Source organism: Microcaecilia unicolor, chromosome 7, assembly GCF_901765095.1.
Source record: "Microcaecilia unicolor chromosome 7, aMicUni1.1, whole genome shotgun sequence".
In the NCBI taxonomy this organism is placed as follows: Eukaryota; Metazoa; Chordata; class Amphibia; order Gymnophiona; family Siphonopidae; genus Microcaecilia; species Microcaecilia unicolor.
In genome coordinates, this window is record NC_044037.1 from 158,127,673 (window position 1) to 158,151,171 (window position 23,499).

The 23,499-nt window shown below is 45.4% G+C and overlaps 1 protein-coding gene across 1 annotated transcript in view; it reads right to left on the reverse strand.

Moving 5' to 3' along the window:
* The window catches only part of PIKFYVE (phosphoinositide kinase, FYVE-type zinc finger containing), a 750,252-nt gene that overhangs the window by 249,783 nt on the left and 476,970 nt on the right, over window positions 1–23,499 (reverse strand). The window contains 2 exon segments of the mRNA XM_030210724.1: window positions 7,843–7,933; window positions 21,906–22,060. Coding sequence (XP_030066584.1) covers window positions 7,843–7,933; window positions 21,906–22,060 — 246 coding nt within the window.

A 23,499-nucleotide genomic window follows, 5' to 3' on the forward strand; every position in this document is an offset into this window, starting at 1 on the left:
ATAGAAACCTATGGAACTTTGGAAGGCTAAGTGCTTTGAAAATATGCCTCTAGGTCTATCCCCAATAGGATGGCCTGTAGATCATCATCAGCATACAGAAATCTTAAAAAAAAATCTAATCTCCTTTTCAACTTACCTAACAGCAGGAGAAAAATATTGAAGAGCAGTGGGTATAGGCAAAACCCCTGTGGACTAGCTAGCTTGAAAAACACAGTTAACTGACCATATACTGCCACACAAGCCACACAAGTTGGAGGTAACGTTCTAAACTGGTTTAGAGGCTTCCTGACCACAAGACCATACCAAGTAATATCTAACTTGACTACATCAGCCCCATGGATACCTGAATATGGAGTCCCCCAAGGATCTCCCCTCTCACCGACCCTCTTAAACCTAATGATGACACCCTTAGCCAGGTTACTATCCAATCAAAACCTCAATCCATATATATACGCAGATGACGTCACGATCTACATCCCGTTCAAACATGACTTAAAGGAAATCACCAATGACATTAACCAAAGCTTCCAAAACATGCACTCATGGGCGGATGCATTTCAGCTGAAACTTAATGCAGAAAAAACACAATGTCTTATACTTACTTTGCAACATAACACAAGCAAATTCACCACAATAACCACACCAAACTTTTCCCTTCCCATTTCAGACACCCTGAAAATTCTTGGAGTTATCATTGATCGAAATCTTACACTAGAAAGTCATATGAAGAACACAACCAAGAAGATGTTCCATTTAATGTGGAAGCTTAAAAGAGTAAGACCTTACTTCCCAAGGATCATCTTTCGCAACCTGGTACAGTCAATGGTGCTGAGTCACCTAGACTACTGCAATGTACTCTACGCTGGTTGTAAAGAGCAAATTATCAAAAAACTTCAAACAGCCCAGAACACTGCAGCTAGACTCATATTTGGAAAAACAAAATATGAAAGTGCAAAACCCCTACAAGAAAAGCTACACTGGCTTCCACTTAAAGAACGTATCGCGTTCAGGGTATGCACTCTAGTACACAAAATCATTCACGGAGATGCCCCGGCCTACATGTTAGACCTGGTTGACTTACCACCCAGGAACGCTAACAAATCATCCCACACATTCCTCAATCTTCACTTCCCCAGCTGTAAAGGACTAAAATACAGACTAACACATGCATCCAGCTTTTCCTACATGAGTACGCAGCTGTGGAATGCACTGCCACTTAACCTAAAAACAATTTACGAACTAATTAACTTTCGTAAATCTCTGAAGACCTCTCTCTTGAACAAGGCATACCACAATGATCAATAATTGCAATCGTAACATAGCACCACTTTACCTTATATTCTGAATTGTTTTCTTCCAAGATTTGTTTGCTTAATTGTTTAACTCTATTATGTCATCTTTGTTCTCTATGTAACACCAATTGTTATCACTCTGGAATGGCAACTGCCATAGCGAAGCATTGTAAGCCACATTGAGCCTGCAAATAGGTGGGAAAATGTGGGATACAAATGCAACAAATTAAATAAAAAATAAAAATAAATCCTATTCTGAACAAAAGATTTTGGTGACTCCAAGGCCTTCCCTACTATTCAATCTCCTCACACCAGTAGAACAGCTACTCAAGTTCAACCAAATCAGATGCCATTGCCAGATCCAATGACTTCACAAACACCTGTTCACCGTTATCAATATACTGCAACAGATCATCCTGTACCACCAACATAAACATCTCCATGCTATGGCCATGGCAAAACCCTACTTGGATCTCTACCTGCTGTGTATCTTCCACAAACCCATTCATCTTCAAAAATATTGTATGTTTTAAAACTTCAGCTAAAAGAGACAAATTTGTTACCTTTCTACATTTTGACAATTCTGAGGGTCTAAACCTGGTGTCTTCAACAGTGGAGAGATAGCCAACTAACACAATCTAAGAGGTACCACACCGCCCTGTAAAGACCTCCATACCATTTTTGCAGTAGGCCTAAGTATCTTTTCGGGGGGGGGGGGGGGGAGGGCTTTCAACAATCCTGTACAGCATGGATCAAGAAAAAAAAAAAGGAAGTTACATACCCATAAATATCTGTGTAACTAAAAGGAGTCAAAATATATGAAACACTCTCTAACTAAAACCTCTCCACTATCCCTTCAATTTCCCTCCAACCACTGGTCCTTCCTTCCAGCCATCACAAACTTTCATTATTATTATTATTAGTTACATTTGTATCCCACATTTTCCCACCTTTTTGCAGGCTCAATGTGGCTTACATATTACCGTTAATGGTGTTAGCCGATTCCGGTCTGAACAAATACATGGTATGAATGAATACAATGTGATATTGTGGTACAATGAGGTACATGTATGGTAGGAACAATTGGGGGGAATTAGAGAGGGAAAGGGGGAAGAAGAGTCAGGTAATGTCCGTTATGGTCTTTGGTTACATTGTGTCGCAAGTATCCAGGTATTTTTATGTTGGGTCAGTGGGGTATGCTCTTCTTAACAGGTCTGTCTTTAGTGCTTTCCGAAAATTTAGGTGGTCGAGCGTAGTTTTTACTGCTTTTGGCAATGCGTTCCATAGTTGTACGCTTAGGTAGGAAAAGCTGGATGCATAAGTGGCTTTGTATTTGAGTCCTTTACTGCTTGGGTAGTGGAGGTTTAGGTATGATCGTGCAGATTTTGTGGTGTTTCTGGTTGGCAGGTCGATGATGTCTGTCATGTATCCCGGTGCCTCGCCGTAAATAATTTTATGAACAGTCGTGCAGATTTTGAAAGTGATACGTTCTTTGATTGGTAGCCAATGCAATTTTTCTCGGAGTAGTTTGGCGCTGTCAAAACGCGTTTTTCCAAATATAAGCCTGGCTGCTGTGTTTTAGGCGGTCTGAAATTTCTTTATGATTTGATCCTTGCATCCCGCATAGATTCCATTACAGTAATCTGCGTGGCTTAGTACCATTGACTGTATCAGGTTACAAAATATTTCTCTCAGGAAGAATGGTTTCACGCATTTGAGTTTCCACATTGAGAAAAACATTTTCTTTATGGTGGATTTCGCTTGGGTCTCTAGTGATAGGTGTCACGCTTCCCGTGCCTACCTGCGCTCCCGGGGTGGGGAGCGATGGTCGACGGGCCTCGCGGCATCCAGGGCTGCGGGGACGGACCTCCGGGGAAGCCGGCGCTGCCGCGGGTCGGGCCGAGCCCGGCGACCCGCTGGAACAAACGCGGGCCCCAGGAGAGTGGATCGTTGCGCCGGCCAAGATGGCGGCGTCGGCGCCGACGATTCCCTTGCCCTGGGCAGATCGGTGCGGAGGCTCCTCCCACAACACGCCGGATTGGCGCACCGGGACTCAGACTCCGCCTGGAGGGCGGGCCGGCCAATCCTCAAGCCCCATCATCTTCCGGGTCCGGGTTGGTTGGTGCTCCTCCCGACGAGGGGGCGGAACGGCGCAATATTTAAACATGGGAGCCAGAAGACTCAGTGCTTCCGTTTCGTATATCAGAAGCCTGCACAGTGGGATTGTATGGAGTGCTAGCCGCCCTTGCTAGCTACCTTTCAGAGACTGTGCTACTTATCCTTACGGAGTGCTAGCCGCCCTTGCTAGCTACCTTTCAGAGACTGTGCTACTTACCCTTACGGAGTGCTAGCCGCCCTTGCTAGCTACCTTTCAGAGACTGTGCTACTTACCCTTACGGAGTGCTAGCCGCCCTTGCTAGCTACCTTTCAGAGACTGTGCTACTTATCCTTACGGAGTGCTAGCCGCCCTTGCTAGCTACCTTTCAGAGACTGTGCTACTTATCCTTAGGGAGTGCTAGCCGCCCTTGCTAGCTACCTTTCAGAGACTGTGCTACTTATCCTTAGGGAGTGCTAGCCGCCCTTGCTAGCTACCTTTCAGAGACTGTGCTACTTATCCTTAGGGAGTGCTAGCCGCCCTTGCTAGCTACCTTTCAGAGACTGTGCTACTTATCCTTACGGAGTGCTAGCCGCCCTTGCTAGCTACCTTTCAGAGACTGAGCGTCCTAGACGGTGTTACTGACTACCAGCCAGGTCAGCCGTCACCCCGCGGTTCCAGCAGTCCTGCTGGCCGCCTGCAGCTGGGGGCCCAACCCTTGGTGAACGGCGGCTGCCGCGGGTGAAGATTCGAGGTGCACGGCTGTCCTCTAAGGACCTGCGGGGCCTTAGGGAACCTAAGGGCTCACCAATCACAGAAACAGGACAATAGGTTATGGTCGATTGTTACTCCGGGAATTTTCATGAATTCCATATTTTATACACACACACACAAACCGGTTAAAACATCTCCCAGTAGACGGCAAACTATCTTAGCCCCTAACTTGTTTTTTTCTCAATAACCAGTTTTCTGAACTCTTTATATGGGAGGAAAAGTAATGCTTTTTACTCTATACAATCACCCTAATATATCTATTTATTGCCTTCCTCTATTCCACTCTATTACCCATAGTGGGCTGTCTTCTCCAATTAAGCTCCAATTTTTATACCAACCTTCTATCTCACAACCTCCATCATCGGAGACACATAACTCAAAATCTCATTAACTTATTCATACTAATCAGCCTCACTTAACATCCTCAATATTTCTCACAAAAATTTCTACCTCTATCTTCTCTCATGTCCTAAATTTCTCCCCCTACTCACAGCATCCTCAATATTCTCTCTCCCTGCCTGAAAAGAAAAAAAAAACACACAGACCAGTGATCTCATCAGGGTACGTATCCTTGCGCTTTGCAACTTCTCTCCCCACTCTTGCACCATTAATTTTTTTTAATTATTAATTTCAATAAACATTCAAAAAAAATTTGAATAAAAAAAACAGACATTCAGTAGGCATTACAAGATAACCTCAGTCAATCTATAGGTAATAAACCTGAAAACAATCTGCTAGGCCACATATGAAAGAGAGACCACAATTCACATATTAAAAGGAATATCATAATCAGAAAAAAAAATAATAAGATGCACAATTGACCCCCCTCTATGACATATATGATTGAACTTGAAAGAGAGAAACCCGCTAATATCTATCACAGCCCTGTTGCTCCTCTACCTTCAAGAAAAAATTGAAGCTGTATGGGGACACAGAAAACATAATGTTGGTCTAAATAGACTAAACATTTACCCGGGTACCTTAGTTGAGGTTGAAGGTGGGCAGACTCAGGAGTAATGTCAGGAAGTATTTTTTCACAGAGAGGGTGGTGGATATGTGGAATGCCCTCCCACAGGAGATGAAAACGGTAATGGAATTCAAACATGCTTGGGATAAATACAAAGGAATCCTGTTTAAAAGGAATGGATCCACGGAATCTTAGCGGAGATTAGGTGGTGATGCGGTAATTGAGAAGCAAAACCGGTGCTGGGCAGACTTCTACAGTCTATGCCCTGATCATGACTGAATAGATATGGATGGGCTGGAGTGTAAATTATAAGGGGTTTCGACGTTAGCTTCAGAACTTAGTATAAGAACGGTGCTGGGAAGACTTCTATGGTCTGTGCCCTGAGAATGGCATGAACAAATCAAACTCAGGTATAAAGTATCATATACCATGTAAAATGAGTTTATATATGGACCATACAGCTCTATATCTGCCGTGATTTACTATGTTACTATGTTAAAGCAATAACATGGAAAACAGCAAAAGTAGAAGCTGACAAATGCGCAAACCAATAGGGTGATAATATCAAAAACCAGTTTATTCATATCAAGGACCCGACACGGTCCGTGTTTCGGCGCCAAAGCACCTGCCTCAGGGGTCACAATCAACTTTCTCTGAGAAGAAGCTGATAGGCTTGAACACGTGGTGTTTGCTGATCTTTTGTTCTCTCTGTGGATTAACTTACATACATAAAGGAATTATTCAAGCCTATTAGCTTCTTCTCAGAGAAAGTTGATTGTGACCCCTGAGGCAGGCGCTTTGGCGCCGAAACACGGACCGTGTCGGGTCCTTGATATGAATAAACTGTTTTTTTTTATATTATCTTTTTTTTTTTTTTTTTTTTTACATTTGTACCCCGCGCTTTCCCACTCATGGCAGGCTCTATGCGGCGGGCAATGGAAGGTTAAGTGACTTGCCGGGAATCGAACTCAGTTCCTCAGTTCCCCAGGACCAAAGTCCACCACCCTAACCACTAGGCCACTCCTCCGCCTATTGGTTTGCGCATTTGTCAGCCTCTACTTTTGCTGTTTTGCTTTGACTTTCCGTGGAGGCTCCTCCTGTCTTCTTGGATTTGCTCTAAAGCAATAACATGCAACAGAAATTTCTTCCTCCTATTTTGAGTCCACTTAGAAATGTCCGGAAAGATAGAGATTTTTCTTTCAAATAAAGGAACTTCAGAGGACCTAAAAATGAGGCGCAGAAGTGTGTCCTTATCCTGCTGAAATACAAAAATTACAAGCAAATGTAGATCTGGAGACTACCTCCTCAACCGAACTTTCCAAAACATTACTTATATTAAGACTATCAGAGGACAGTTCTACCAAGGCATTGCCTGCAAGAGAACTAGTACATCTAAGAACTGGAAAATAATATATTTTGTGTAGTGATGGAAGTTCAGAATCTGAATATTTAAGTTTTTCTTTCAAAAACCTATAAAATAGGTCTTTAGGGGTAGCAGTCAATATTTTAGGAAAATTCAAAAGTCTTAAGTTCAAATTTCTAGTAAAGTTATCCAAATTAATTTATCTTGAACCAAAGTCATCTGAACACTCCCCGACTTCTGAAAAGAAGAATCTAATAAATTCAACTTATCTGTCTGGATCTTCAACGCTTCTTTCAGCTTATCTGTCTGGATCTTCAACGCTTCTTCACACCTGGCTATCCTTTGTGCCTGCTGATAAACTTGAGAATAAATTCCTACACATATTGTGTAAATGGAGTCCAGGACTGTCCACATGGTATTGGAGTCTCACCAAGGAAGGGGCAGTTGGAATAGTCCCATCTACGCCCTTCTATCAATTCTTCAGGAGATTTAAGGGCTTGACTCCTTTCCCTCTTCGTTGTTTCTACCGCAAGCACTCCCTGGAGAACCGGCATGCCCTTGGTCGCATCAGGCAGCATACACTGTGATGTCTGGTGCAAACCCCATGTCATAGTATTTTGCGGCTGTGGAGGAAGTGCTGGTCCTGAGGGACTGAGCTAAACTTTGCTCCTGAGGCTCGATGGTTCCTTCAACAACAGGCCAGCCACTACACACCTAGATATGGGCGTCATGAAGCAGCTAATCATTGTCTGCTGAGCCAAAGGGGTGTCCTGCTGCGGCTGGGCAGAATCCACTTGCTTTCACCATCTCTTCGGCATGAGAAGGAAAAAAACGCCAACAAAAGATAAGGTAATTTACATAAGGCAGTAGCGAATTCTCCAGTGTCCTCACTGTGCGGCCATCAAACTGATGGAGTGTGCGGGTTCGTTCACTATCTAAATAAATGTACAATCCTCAACACGCTTCAAAAAATTCTGAGCCTTTGTACAACTCAAGTTGTTAACATGCAAGTTAAAATCACTCACTATGATCAAAAGTCATATTAAATTGTTATTGTTACAATCAGTTCACATATGCAATCCAGAGCATTTTGAGAGACACCAGGCTATAAATACAAAACAAATTCCCACCCGCTGTTTGACCATCATAATTTCATCAGTCTCTTCAGGCACCTCCATAGGAAGTTGCTGTCAAGGCCATCAAAGATGGACTATTGCTGCCACTTGAAGTGTTGCCTGTACATGCAGAACAAAACACACAATAAGGGGAAATAGGGCAGCCCTAGTTTGCTTTTCCTCTCTGTACTCAATTAATCATATTTGTTTTTGGTTGTGCAATATCATGTGTTTACCTTGTTCTCATCACCTTGTCTCATTTTTCCAGGACTAGGAGGTACAGAGGGACGCTTTCTGCCTTTCTCCTGCTGGAAAAGATCCTGCAATCTGGAATGAAGACATAAGTAATATTTCCACTACAGACATTGATTTTACATTATAAGTGAACTTGCATATGAGAGAAAACTTAATGTATCATTAATATATCCAGTCTTATGCACTCAAAGTAGTAGAATTTAATGCACATTTGAAATCTTTGAACAGTAGCACCAAACCATGGTTCAAACTTGACATAGTAGAAAAACTTTGCTCTATATGTGACATACACCACATAAATAGCTCAAAAAGCGAATGCTACATACCTGTAGAAGGTATTCTCCGAGGACAGCAGGCTGATTGTTCTCACTGATGGGTGACGTCCACGGCACCCCCTCCAATCGGAATCTTCACTAGCAAAGACGTTTGCTAGTCCTCGCGCGCCGATGCGTACCGCGCATGAGCGGTCGTCTTCCCGCCCGAACCGGCTCGTGTTCGTCAGTCCCATATGTAGCAAAACAAAGACAAGGGAAGACACAACTCCAAAGGGGAGGCGGGCGGGTTTGTGAGAACAATCAGCCTGCTGTCCTCGGAGAATACCTTCTACAGGTATGTAGCACTCGCTTTCTCCGAGGACAAGCAGGCTGCTTGTTCTCACTGATGGGGTATCCCTAGCCCCCAGGCTCCCTCAAAACAACAAACAAGGTCAATTGGGCCTCGCAACGGCGAGGACATAACAGAGATTGACCTAACAACTTATCCAACTAACTGAGAGTGTAGCCTGGAACAGAATAAAAAATGGACCTAGGGGGGTGGAGTTGGATTCAAACCCCAAACAGATTCTGAAGCACCAACTGCCCGAACCGACTGTCACGTCAGGTATCCTGCTGCAGGCAGTAATGAGATGTGAATGTGTGGACAGATGACCACGTCGCAGCTTTGCAGATCTCTTCAATAGTGGCTGACTTCAAGTGGTATATATATTACTGGGGATAAATATTTAAACTAGAAGAACAGATCCCAAAACTATATCACAAAAAACGTTCTTCCTTTAAAATATTTAATTCCTTTTATTACAATACATATATCACATAAAACCACTTATGCTGTGTAAGTTCCGGAACTTGCCCAGTCACACCCTTCACTTCACCACCCATTCACATGACTTCAAGTGGGCCACTGACGCTGCCATGGCTCTAACATTGTGAGCCGTGACATGACCCTCAAGAGCCAGCCCAGCCTGGGCGTAAGTGAAGGAAATGCAATCTGCTAGCCAATTGGAGATGGTGCGTTTCCCCACAGCCACTCCCCTCCTGTTGGGATCAAAAGAAAAACATTTGGGCGGACTGTCTATTGGGCTGTGTCCGCTCCAGATAGAAGGCCAATGCTCTTTTGCAGTCCAATGTGTGCAGCTGACGTTCAGCAGGGCAGGAATGAGGACAAGGAAAGAATGTTGGCAAGACAATTGACTGGTTCAGATGGAACTCCGACACCACCTTCGGCAAAAACTTAGGGTGAGTGTGGAGGACTACTCTATTATGATGAAATTTGGTATAAGGAGCATGAGCAACTAGGGCTTGAAGCTCACTGACTCTACGAGCTGAAGTTAATGCCACCAAGAAAATGACCTTCCAGGTCAAGTACTTCAGATGGCATGAATTCAGTGGCTCAAAAGGAGGATTCATCAGCTGGGTAAGAACGACATTGAGATCCCATGACACTGTAGGAGGTTTGATGGGGGGCTTTGACTAAAGCAAACCTCTCATAAAGCGAACAACTAAAGGCTGTCCCGAGATCGGCTTACCTTCCACACGATAATGGTATACACTGATTGCGCTAAGGTGAACCCTTACAGAGTTGGTCTTGAGACCGGACTCACACAAGTGCAGAAGGTAGTCAAGCAGGGTCTGTGTAGGACAAGGGCGAGGATCTAGGGCCTTGCTGTCACACCAGACAGCAAACCTCCTCCATAAAAAGAAGTAACTCCTCTTAGTGGAATCTTTCCTGGAAGCAAGCAAGACACGGGAGACACCCTCTGACAGACCCAAAGAGGCAAAGTCTACGCTCTCAACATCCAGGCCGTGAGAGCCAGAGACCGGAGGCTAAGATGCAGAAGCGCCCCTTCGTTCTGGGTGATGAGGGTCGGAAAACTCTCCAATCTCCACGGTTCTTCGGAGGACAACTCCAGAAGAAGAGGGAACCAGATCTGACGCGGCCAAAAAGGAGCAATCAGAATCATGGTGCCTCGGTCTTGCTTGCGTTTCAACAAAGTCCTCCCGGTATGGGAGGATAAGCATACAGCAGGCCTTCCCCCCATCCAGGAGGAAGGGATCCGATGCCAGTTGGCAGTGGGCCTGAAGTCTGGAACAGAATTGAGGGACCTTCTGGTTGGCTCGAGATGCGAAGAGATCTACCAAGGGGGTGCCCCACTCTTGGAAGATCCGGCGCACTACTCTGGAGTTGAGCGACCACTTGTGAGGTTGCATAATCCTGCTCAACCTGTCGGCCAGACTGTTGTTTACTCCAGCCAGATATCTGGCTTGGAGAAACATGCCGTGACGGCGAGCCCACAGCCACATGCTGACGGCTTCCTGACACAGGGGGCGAGATCCGGTGCCCCCCTGCTTGTTGATGTAATACATGGCAAACTGGTTGTCTGTCTGAATTTGGATAATTTGGTGGGACAGCCGATCTCTGAAAGCCTTTAGAGTGTTCCAGACCGCTCGTAACTCCAGGAGATTGATCTGTAGACATTGTTCCTGGAGGGACCAGCTTCCCTGGGTGTGAAGCCCATCGACATGAGCTCCCCACCCCAGGAGAGACGCATCCGTAGTCAGCACTTTTTGCGGCTGAGGAATTTGGAAAGGGCGTCCCAGAGTCAAATTGGCCCAAATCGTCCACCAGTGGACAGGTGGATCATGTCCTCTAGATCCCCAGCAGCCTGAAACCACTGGGAAGCTAGGGTCCATTCAGCAGATCGCATGCGAAGACGAGCCATGGGAGTCACATGTACTGTGGAGGCCATGTGGCCAAGCAATCTCAACATCTGCCGAGCTGTGATCTGCTGGGACGCTCGCACCCGCGAGACGAGGGACAACAGATTGTTGGCCCTTGTCTCCGGGAGATAGGCACGAGCCGTCCGAGAATCCAGCAGAGCTCCTATGAATTCAAGTCTCTGTACTGGGAGACGATGGGACTTTGGATAATTTATCACAAACCCCAGTAGCTCCAGGAGGCGAATAGTCATCTGCATGGACTGTAGAGCTCCTGCCTCGGATGTGTTCTTCACCAGCCAATCATCGAGATAAGGAAACACGTGCACTCCCAGTCTGCGAAGCGCTGCTGCTACCACAGCCAGGCACTTCGTGAACACCCTGGGCGCAGACGCAAGCCCAAAGGGTAGCACACAGTACTGGAAGTGACGCGTTCCCAGACGGAATCGAAGATACTGTCTGTGAGCTGGCAGTATCGGGATATGCATGTAAGCATCCTTTAAGTCCAGAGAGTATAGCCAATCTTTATCCTGAATCATGGGAAGAAGGGTGCCCAGGGAAAGCATCCTGAACTTCTCTTTGACCAGATATTTGTTCAGGGCCCTTAGGTCTAGGATGGGACGCATCCCCCCTGTTTTCTTTTCCACAAGGAAGTACCTGGAATAGAATCCCAGCCCTTCTTCCCCGGGTGGCACGGGCTCGACCGCATTGGCGCTGAGAAGGGCGGAGAGTTCCTCTGCAAGTACCTGCTTGTGCTGGAAGCTGAAAGACTGAGCTCCCGGTGGGCAATTTGGAGGCATGGAGGCCAAATTGAGGGCGTATCCTTGCCGGACTATTTGGAGAACCCAGCGGTCGGAGGTTATAAGAGGCCACCTTTGGTGAAAAGCTTTCAACCTCCCCCCGACTGGCAGATCGTCCGGCAAGGACACTTTGATCTCGGCTATGCTCTGCTGGAGCCAGTCAAAAGCTCGCCCCCTGCTTTTGCTGGGGAGCTGTGGGGCCTTGCTGAGGCGCACGCTGCTGACGAGAGCGAGCGCGCTGGGGCTTAGGCTGGGCCGCAGGCTGTCGAGAGGGAGGATTGTACCTACGCTTACCAGAAGAGTAGGGAACAGTCCTCCTTCCCCCATAAAAACGTCTACCTGAAGAGGTAGATGCTGAAGGCTGCTGGCGGGAGAATTTGTTGAAAGCGTTATCCCGCTGGTGGAGCTGTTCTACCACCTGTTCGACTTTCTCTCCAAAATGTTATCTGCACGGCAAGGGGAGTCCGTAATCCGCTGCTGGAGCCTATTCTCCAGGTCGGAGGCACGCAGCCATGAGAGTCTGCGCATCACCACACCTTGAGCAGCGGCCCTGGACGCAACATCAAAGGTATCAAATACCCCTCTGGCCAGGAATTTCCTACAAGCCTTCAGCTGCCTGACCACCTCCTGAAACGGCTTGGCTTGCTCAGAAGGGAGCTGGTCCACCAAGTCCGCCAGCTTCCGCACATTATTCCGCATATGGATGCTCGTGTAGAGCTGGTAAGATTGAATCTTGGCCACGAGCATGGAAGAATGGTAGGCCTTCCTCCCAAAGGAGTCTAAGGTTCTAGAGTCTTTGCCCGGGGACGCCGAAGCATGCTCCCTAGAATTCTTAGCCTTCTTCAGGGCCAGATCCACCACACCAGAGTCATGAGGCAACTGAGTGCGCATCAGCTCTGGGTCTCCATGGATCCGATATTAGGATTCTATCTTTTTGGGAATGTGGGGATTAGTCAGAGGCTTGGTCCAGTTCACCAGCAATGTCTTTTTCAGGACATGATGCATGGGTACTGTGGATGCTTCCTTAGGTGGAGAAGGATAGTCCAAGAGCTCAAACATTTCAGCCCTTGGCTCATCCTCCATAACCACCGGGAAGGGGATGGCCATAGACATCTCCCGGACAAAGGCCGAGAAAGACAGACTCTCGGGAGGAGAAAGCTGCCTTTCAGGGGAGGGAGTGGCGTCAGAAGGAAGGCCATCAGACTCCTCGTCAGAGAAATATCTGATGTCCTCCTCTGCCTCCCACGAGGCCTCATCATCGGTATCAGACACAAGTTCACGGACCTGTGTCTGAAGCCGTGTCCGTCTCGACTCGGTGGAACCACGGCCATGGTGGGAGCGTTGAGAGGTGGACTCCCTGGCCGGCAGCGGCGAAGCTCCCTCCCCCAACGTCGTTGGGGAGTCCACCTGGGAGGCAGCCGAAACCGGTACCGCAAGCGGCACCGGTACCGGGGACCTCACCCCGGGCAAAGGGCCAGCTGTCGCCTCACTCGACGGCACTGGTGGCGGAAGCTCCCCCGGTACCGGAGGAGAAGGGCGCAACAGGTCTTCCAGAATGCCAGGAAGAACGGCCCGGAGACTCTCGTGCAGAGCGGCTATAGAGAAAGACTGGGAAGCTGGTGCAGGCGTCGAGGTCAGAATCTGTTCCGGGCATGGAGGCGGTACCGGGCTGTCCGAGGTAGAGCGCACCGACACCTCCTGGATGGAGGGTGAGCGGTCCTCCCGGTGCCGATGCCTGCTGGGTGCCGACTCCCTCGGCGACCCAGAGCTCCCGGTACCCAGTCGGGAAGGTGACCGGTGACGATGCTTCTTCGACTTCTTCGAGCGAAGCATGTCACCGGAACTCCCCGGTACCGATGAGGAGGACGTTGAATCCAGACGTCTCTTCCTCGGGGCCGAAGATGGTCGATCCCGGGGGGGGGGCTGTACTGCAGGAGCCCTCAGGGCAGGAGGAGACCTACCCGAAGGCTCACCGCCACCAGCAGGGGAATGGACAGCCCTCACCTGCACTCCAGACGAAGCACCACCGTCCGATGACATCAGCACCAGAGGGGGTCCCGGTACCGCCGACGCACTCTTCCGAAGCCTCGGTACCGACGATGCAGGAGGAGGACGCCTCGATGCAGTCGATGCCGATGCTGACTCCGAAGACTTCGGTGCTGCCGACGCCGATGCAACCGACGAATCTCTCGATGCCGATGCCGTTGAAGCGCCGGAGAACAGAACGTTCCACTGGGCCAATCTCGCTACCCGAGTCCTCTTTTGCAAAAGGGCACAAAGACTACAGGCCTGCGGGCGGTGCCCAGCCCCCAGACACTGAAGACACGAGGCGTGCCTATTAGTGAGCGAGATTACCCCGGCGCACTGGGTGCACTTCTTGAAGCCGCTGGAAGGCTTCAATGTCATGCCGAGACAAAAAGGGGGGGAAAAAACCCGTACGAGCGGCCAACAAGGCCACTGCCGAAAGCAAAAGAAAACTTACGCTGGGAAAAAGCTAGCAATACGGGAAAAAGGTCTCTTTCTTTTTTTTTTTTTGAAAACACGAAAGACGCGTGAGGGTCCTCTGAGGGGCACGAAACGGCGGCAAAAACACGACCGTCCCAAGCGCGGACAAAAGAAGACTGACGAACACGAGCCGGTTCGGGCGGGAAGACGACCGCGCATGCGCGGTACGCATCGACGCGCGAGGACTAGCAAACGTCTTTGCTAGTGAAGATTCCGATTGGAGGGGGTGCCATGGACGTCACCCATCAGTGAGAACAAGCAGCCTGCTTGTCCTCGGAGAATTTAACTTAAAAAAATAACAAAAAATAAAAAGAGGAGAAAAGGACCTCAGACTACAAAGCCTTATTGGTATCACTAACAGGTCAACCGTTTTTTTCATCAGTCCTGAAAAATTCCTCTCCCAATTCTTCAATGCAATGTTCCACAGTCTCTGTCCATAATAACATCATTCAAAGTAATCACATATGTGCGTATTACTCTGTAAGCCACATTGACCCTGCAAAAAGGTGGGAAAATATGGGGTACAAATGCAATAAAATAAATAAATAAATAAAGCTATATCAAAAAGTGCATCAACTGCAAACATTACAAAATTGAGCAAAAAATATATAGCTTTATCACACTTGAAGGAGGAATCATTTCACTAAAACTGCTACATCAAGGGCTTTCTTTTCAGCTACTTATAGCACCACATAAAAGCTCACAGTGACATTGTTTACTAAAGGCAGTGGAGTTGGAACAGCAAAAGTTATCACTGTCAAAGACTTGATGAATCAACATGTACGGACCTTAATAGGCACAACTATCCCCAGAATTGTGAGTACTTTATCTCACAATAGCACCTCCTTTAACTTCAAATAAGTGAAAACATAGCCCCCTCCCCCCCCCCCCCCCCCCCCCCCCCCCACCAAGTCCATGATGTTTTTGCGAGAGGGGAACCTAACCTTCACTGGTGAGGGTCAGGGGCATAGCCAGACACCAAAGTTTGGGTGGGCCTGGGCCCAAGATGGGTGGGCAGAAGAACCCCGCCTCATCCCACAGATGATGTGATCCCTCCTCTCACCTGCATGCCATATGGTCTCTCAAATATCCTCCCTCTTCTGAATACCTTTTAAATAGCAGATTTTCACCGGCAACGGGCAGCAACTAATATACACTGCTGATGTTGGCTCCATACCCTTCCCTCTGATTCAACTTCCTGTTTGCGCATAGGCGGGAATACATCAGAGCGAAGGCTATGGGGCCGGTGCGAGCAGTATGCATCAGTCACTGCTCACTGCAGGCGAAGATCTGCTATTTACAAGGTATGCAGGAGGGACAGTTGTTTCGAGTTTTCGGCTGGTGGGGCTTAGGGATCCCTGCCAGCCACATTATAGCTATGCTGGTACTGGGTGGGCCTGAGCTCAAAGTGGGTGGGCCTGGGCCCACCCAAGCCCACCCTTGGCTACGCCACTGGTGAGGGTAGTTTACCTAAGCCAGACGTTCCTTTGAGGGAGGATGACTCATAGATCTGTTGTAGGGTCTAACGTTGCTGACTATTCCCTTACTGGTTACAGTTCAGATGTCTGCTTATTAAATTTGAAGGTAGACACAAGACCTTCTCTCCCCAGAATAAAGAAATTACTTTGCAAAACATATGGAATGCAGCATCTCTAACTGAGAATGCTCTGCAAATAATATTGTCTCAGCTTTGTAAATTTTCTGAGGAACCTGCAGCTAAATTTTCAGAACATACTACTACTACTATAAATCATTTGTATAGCGCTACCAGTCATACGCAGCACTTCACAATTTAACATGAAGAAAGACAGTCCCTGCTCAAAGAGCTTACCATCTGAATCAAGACAGACAGGACAAATAAAGGATAATCAAGACAGACAGACAGACAGGACAAATAAGGGATAAGGTAGGACAGATAGGACATAAGGGGAAAAGGGACAACTGAAGAGAGGAAGACAAGATAAAGGTTAAGAGCAGGTGACAAATTAGGAATTAAAAGCAGCATCAAACAGGTAGGCCTTTAGCCCGGATTTGAAGGCGGCCAGGGATGGAGCTTGACGTAATGGCTCAGGGATTCTATTCCAGGCATAAGGTGCGGCAAGATAAAAGGAATGGAGTCTGGAGTTGACGATGGAGGAGAAGGGTACAATTAGGAGAGATTTGCCTAGTGAACAGAGATCCTGGGAGGGAGTGTAGGGAGAGATGAGGGTGGAGAGGTAGTGAGGGGCAGCAGAGTGAATGCACTTATAGGTTAATAAGAGGAGCTTGAACTGTATATGGAAACAGATAGGGAGCCAGCGAAGAGACTTCAGAAGAGGGTTGATATGGGCATAGCAACTTTGGCGAAATATTAATCGGGCAGCAGAATTTTGAACAGATTGAAGAGGAGTGAGATGGCTGTGTGGAAGACCAGTGAGAAGCAAGTTGCAGTAGTCCAAGCGAGAAGTGATGAGAGTGTGGATGAGGGTTCTGGTAGCGTGCTCAAAAAGGAAAGGGCAAATTTTGGCAATATTATAGAGGAAGAAACGACAGGTTTTAGCAATCTGTTGAATATGTGCAGAGAAGGAGAGGGAGAAGTCGAAGATGACTCCAAGGTTACGAGCAGATGAGACAGGGAGAATGAGTGTGTTGTCAACAGAAATAGAGAGTGGGGGAAGGGGAGAGGTTGGTTTAGGTGGGAAGATAAGGAGCTCAGTTTTGGATATATTCAGCTTCAGGTGGCAATGAGACATCCAGGCAGCAATGTTTCTTGAAATGGATACACTAATAAATTAGAGAGGCAAGCTGTTGCACTGCAGTCTGCTGCTACTTCTAATGTCAAAAATAGCTTGCCAATACATGCCCAGTTGGAAGCTGTTGGGCTATTTTCCTGCTATCTCACCTTTGCTGGTCTGGGGCCTATACAAGTTGAACCATTCTTTTATAACTAATATGGATTTTTCCAGCATGTGGCCTGAATACATCTGAAACCATCAGAAACCAGCTTTTCTACAAAGGAAAATTGCTACTTGGCATACCCATGACGACTTCATCCATGGACACGTTATCTCCTGGGAAGAGCGGAGGAGCTTACTTCACAGAGACCATGGCTCCAGGAGTATATGTGAATCAAGAGGGAGGTTTGCTGCCATCCGCCTCACCTGATAAGTTTCTTTGCTAATAACAAAGGCCTCTTTTTATGAATTCTGCTGGACAGAATTACACCATTTGTGATTGGTCCATAGGTATCACCTGACCCAGAAAGATGCCAACATTGGATTGAAGAACAAGAGGAGAAGGGAGAAGAACAGAAGACTTGTTGGTGAATAGTTTGCTCTGAGAAAAGAGAGAGACAGAGAGAGAGAGAGAGAGAGAGAGAGAGAGAGGATTTTCCTAAACACCAGGGAACTAGACTTCTCGTGATAAAGCTGACAAGGTCAGTTCTGCTGCAGCACTGAGGCCTTACCCAAAAAGACTATGTAATTAGTATACAGAGTCAAGAACTTGGACTTTATTCCTGGACTGAGATAGACTTGCAGAGAAAATTCTGCTAGAGTCTCAATGGTGGAATCCGATTCTTCATCCACTGAGAAGTCTGCAATACGAACTGCAGGGTAAGGAACAGGATTTATTACCTACAGTCGGGCTAGTCTATGACATTTATCTGTGAAAGACTGGTTTTTCAGGACTAGTGGTCAGTGAATTACTAGCTGCTAAGTGTTTATTTTCCACAATATATTTGTTATAATCTCTCATACAGAGTTATTTAGCTGATCAGATTTCTTTATATATCTATCTTGGTGATAATCTATATTTTTGGTAGTACAAGTTTATTTTTGTAACTTGTTTTGCATTTTGCAACATTTTTATATCTAATAAATTATATATTTCCATTTGTGGAATTGTTCGTTTCATTGGTACAGCTAGTCAGAAGAGTCTAAGGACAAATAAGAGGTACACGTATCCCTAAAATTGCTATTTAGTAGTTTTCTGCCAGCCCAAGTACCTCAGATTATATACTAGGAGTTTATCCTCTAATATACATCCCTACAAAGCCATGCATAATATACTACTACTACTTAGCATTTCTATAGCGCTGCCAGGGTTACGCAGCGCTGTACAAGTTTAACATGGGGAAGGATAGTCCCTGCTCAAGAGAGCTTACAATCTAAAGGTTACAAACTATGTAGTCAGTGTGGGTAACTTACAACTTATGTAGTCAGTGTAGGTAGCTTACAATCTAGAGGTTACAAACTCTGTAGTCAGTGTAGGTAACATGAATGGGGAAGGTGGTTAGGTGCCAAAAGCAAGGGAGAAGAGATGGGCTTTGAGTAAGGACTTGAAGATAGGCAGGGAGGGCGCATGGCGTATGGGCTCTGGAAGTCTGTTCCAGGCATAAGGTGATGCGAGGCAGAAGGGGCGGAGTCTGGAGTTAGCGGTGGTAGAGAAGGATACGGATAGGAGTGATTTGTCCTGAAAGCGGAGGTTACGGGTGGGAACATACGGGGAGAGGAGGGTAGAGAGGTAATGGGGGGCTGCAGACTGAGTGCACTTGAAGGTCAATAGGAGAAGCTTGAACTGTATACGGTAACGGATCGGGAGCCAGTGAAGCGACTTGAGGAGAGGGGTGATATGAGAGTATCGGTTCACACGGTAGATAAGACGTGCAGCGGAATTTTGGACAGATTGAAGGGGGGATAGATGGCTAAGCGGGAGGCCAGCGAGAAGAAGGGCGAGGAATTTGAGATTACTAAATTTTCCTGTAACTCATTATCTAGCCTCACTTGAGCTTTTCAAGAGGTATTTAAAACATGTATTGCAGTATCCCTAGCTAGACTTGCTAGTTGTGGATATTATTTTCTGTTTAGCAAGGGGAACTAGAGCAAATAATGAAGAGACATTTTTAGATCAAATAGCCTCTCCTGACAATTTAGATTATTTCTCAATTTTTAGAATCTTAGGATTTAATTTTAAAGCATGCTACATTTATAGTTTCTTTTCAATCAGAGGGTCAGAAGAAATCTATATTGATGCTATGTTTTGCTAAGAAGCATGTGCCTTTTGTGGTCAAGTGATAAGTATGTTCCTGATGTAGCCAGATCAACTCAATTAAGAAAAGCTTTTCTACAGATGAAGCCTAATGTTTTGGCTATGGGTGCTTTATTTTCCCTTAAATTTCCCTGCAAGTGTCTCGTCACACATGAAAACAAATCAATATGAGTTTTTAGATCCCTACTCATCTAGAGAATTTTCTCTAATAAATCTCCAAGTTTTATTATTATTTACTAACTCGCCTCAAAAGGAAGACCATCTAGGCAGCTTACAATTATAATGTGAAACAACATCAGGACAGAGATGAGAATGATGGTGATGGGAAAGGGGGGAAAGAACTCCATTATAGATAGGCCAGAGAGGGAGAGGGGAGCTTACAGTAGAGAAGTTAGAAGTCTCTTCAGGTTGCTCCAGGAGAACTCAAATGAGTTAAAAAAAAGGAGGGATTAACAGAACACATCGTTAAATAGAAACATTTTGCAAGATATTTTTACTTAAATTATTCGGGAGCAGAGATAAAAGTTGTTCTACATATGTAGTTTATATGTTATACAAGTTATTTCTGAGCTGATGAGGTATTGTTCTCACAGTTAAATTAGTTGGTTCCCATGATGTTGGCTAGGTGCTTAGTAATGTAGCAATAAATATTTCTTTCTTTCTTTGAATTTGTTTTTCATTTTCTTGGTGAATTCTATGCACAATACATTAAGGGGTATATTTACTAAGGTGCGCTATAGGTGCGTTAGTGTTTTCAACGCACATTAATGGTTGACATGCGTTAACCGCTAATGTGCCAATAGGAATGTATTGGCATGTTAGCATTTAACACACCTTAACTTTAAAGGCACGTTGTCAAGAAATGCCTAGCCACTTAGAGGGTCCTGTGGCCACTTAGAGGGTCTACCCCCAGCACAGTTCAGGTCCGCCTGCACCTGCCGCTCATCCTCTACACTAGCACCTTCCTCCCACTGACTGGACCACAACTGCCTCTGGGTGAGTCTCCCACTCTCAAATTATCCTCAGTGATTTCTAGGTTACTGCAGCCACACTCCCAGTGGTCACACAGTTCGCAGAAAGCACTCACAGATCCCACACACAAATCATCAGGATTCTTTATCAGTCCAGACAAAAGGGCGAACGAACAATTATGTTTATTCTCTTAAAAAATATTGAAATGTGGAACAAAATAGTGCAATTGGCAAGCAATAACAGTTAATAAATAAGGATCAATCATAACACTAACTAAGCACTTGCATACTTCCTAGAAAGTATCTGGGAAGATCAAGGCATATATCTGTTAACAGAGCTTCAGCAAAAGAGATTTCTCTGTCCTCCTCCCAGGCTGAAACTGACACAACAGCCAGCCACTGCTGGGTAATTTCAAAACTTCAGGCCAATCAGAGCCCAGAACAGCCAAGTTTCAAATAAAAACTGGTTACATCACTACAGGGACTTCCTATTATCTGTGTGCCAAATAAAAGAAACAGAAGTCAGTCCTCTGTAACAGCTTTAAGAATAAACATGCACCATTTGCTGGACAAACAGGATAAATACACTTCAGACATATTTAAGACAGGAAAATATCCAATACATTTTACAGGCTTAAAACACAGTTTCTTCACACAGGCTAAAAACACTAATGCGCCTTAGTAAACATACTCCTAAAAATTTTAATAAAATAAAGAGAGGACTATAAAATATTAAGTGGCGTGGAACTGGTAAATGCAAATGATTTCTCTCTGTTATTAAAAAGTACAAACACTAAGGGACACTATGAAGTAACACAGTAATACATTTAAAACAAATAGATGAAAACACATTTTCATTCAATATAAAGACTCTGGAACTCATTGCCAGATGATTTAGTAAAGGAAGCTTAGTGTAGCTGGGTTTATTTTATTCTGTTACATTTGTACCCCGCACTTTCCCACTCATGGCAGGCTCAATGCAGCTTACATGGGGCAATGGAGGGTTAAGTGACTTGCCCAGAGTCACAAGGAGCTGCCTGTGCCTGAAGTGGGAATCGAACTAAGTTCCTCAGTTCCTCAGGACCAAAGTCCACCACCCTAACCACTAGGCCACTCCTCCAGGTTTAAAAGAGGTTTGAGTAAATTCCTGGATGAAAAGTCTATAAACTATTATTAAGGCAGAGCTGGAGAAAGCCACTGCTTATCCGTAGGGGTGTAGAATGGAAATTACCACATTTTGGGATCCTGCCAAATATACTTGAGACCTAGATCTGATATTGCTGTAAAATAGGATACTAGGCCTGATGGACTTTTTGGTACGACCTAGTATGGCAATTTTTATGTTCATGACCACACCAAAAGTCTAAAAGCAAACCTGGAGCCAACATTTTTAAAAATAAGTCTTTGAACTTATATTTTGAAGATCTCTCACTATAATCAATATGAAGATGCAATTCAACATACAAACACTATTAGAAAAACAAAATAAAAACTTTGGACCAGTGACGATCTGGGAGCAGAACTGTGATGGTGGAAAGTTTGTTTCTGCATTCAATCCCACTACTGAGGTCCTATAAACCTTAGATAGGAATTGCATATAAACCCATTTTCTATGTTTGTAGGACACTTTAATTCTTATATTCAGCCATTCATGGTCATAAAGGGGCAATGATGGATACTTGACAAAATTGGCTCAGGTGACCTTAGATTTTATTTCCTTGCAGGAGGATTATCAGCTATGACTGACCTGTTATTCCAGGCTTGCAGCATTTCACACAGTGTCTGCTTTTTGGCTATGAGAGACTCGAAGACCGAATGCAGTTGCTGAGGTGTATCCATTGACTGTGACAACATCCTTGCCTGGATCTTCTCAATCCAGTTACGAAACTCCACCTCCTCCATCTACATCAACAACACAAAAAATAAGTCATGTCAGGAGATCCAGCTCCAAAGTGAAAGAACAAGAGCCAGATATGAAAATGTATGCTGGGAAATTTGATAACTTTGATGAACACAGCCTGCCATATAAATTCCTGCCTTGACTCTTGGAACACTGCAATCTGTAAAAAATCTCCACTGCTCTTCAGGCAAAACCTGCATTTAATTCTGTCATTTTCTCTTTCTTTTATTTAGAGTACAGACTAAATGAAGACACGCTATCCTGAAGTAAAATGTTTACTTGAGATACTTGTTTCAAGTTCCTGTGTGTCAGCTATTTTGAACTTCACACATTCTCCTATGTGCAAAATTTTATTTTAATTTAGCAATAAAGAGAGGCTGCAATTTAGGAGCCTTTTTATTAAAAGTGGAGTAGAGGAGTGGCCTAGTGGTTAGAGTGGTGGACTTTGGTCCTGGGGAACTGGGTTCGATTCCCACTGCAGGCACAGGCAGCTCCTTGTGACTCTGGGCAAGTCACTTAACCCTCCATTGCCCCAGGTACAAATAAGTACCTGTATATAATATGTAAGCTATATTGAACCTGCTATGAGTGGGAAAGCGCGAGGTACAAATGTAAGAAAAATAAAGCTTAGCAATGTGCTAAATGCTAAGAAGCCCACAGGTATAAAATGGGCTAATTCCATTAGCATGCATTAAACTTTAATAAAAGGGTCCCACAGTTTATGCACTGCGGCAGTACCAAATTTTCTTACAGAGGTTTGCCACCCAGTTTATTTACAGTGGTAGAAAATCTACAGGAAATCCTATGCATTAGTACATTGGCTTCTACTGGTGTGGGGTGGGGGGGTGGGAAATGGAACCAGAAGAGGAACTTTTATCCTTTATCAACAATTAAAGCATGTTTATCATGTAAAGATTTTTATAAATAAAACTGTGGGTGTATATGTGCACACTAACAGATGTACCAACTAGAGAATGATGCTTTTATGTGATCCACATCCCATGTCCACATGATGTTACAATGTATGCATGTACTTTATAAAATGTGTGTACCGGCAGAGAGTACAGTGCTACTTTTACTTTTGGGTAAAAAGGGACAGTGGCCCTGTGCCATGCATTATTGGAGGCTTTTCTTTAATATCAAGTGAATATCTAACTATATAAATGAGAGGTGACCGACTCACCCGCAAATGCGCAGTAGAGAGCAGCTGTCATCAACGTTCCACTCATGCATTGGACTCACAGAACAGCTGTTAAGGGAAGTGTGCTGTTCTGCACATGCGCGGCACGTCACAGGTTTCTCCCGACGTCAGCTGATCATAACCGCAACACCTACTACTACTTATTTCTAAAGCGCTATACTAAACGTAGGCAGCGCTATACAGCGACCCTCCTCTGTCCCCTGCCCCCCTCCAACCACCCATGTCCAGCGACTCTCCTCT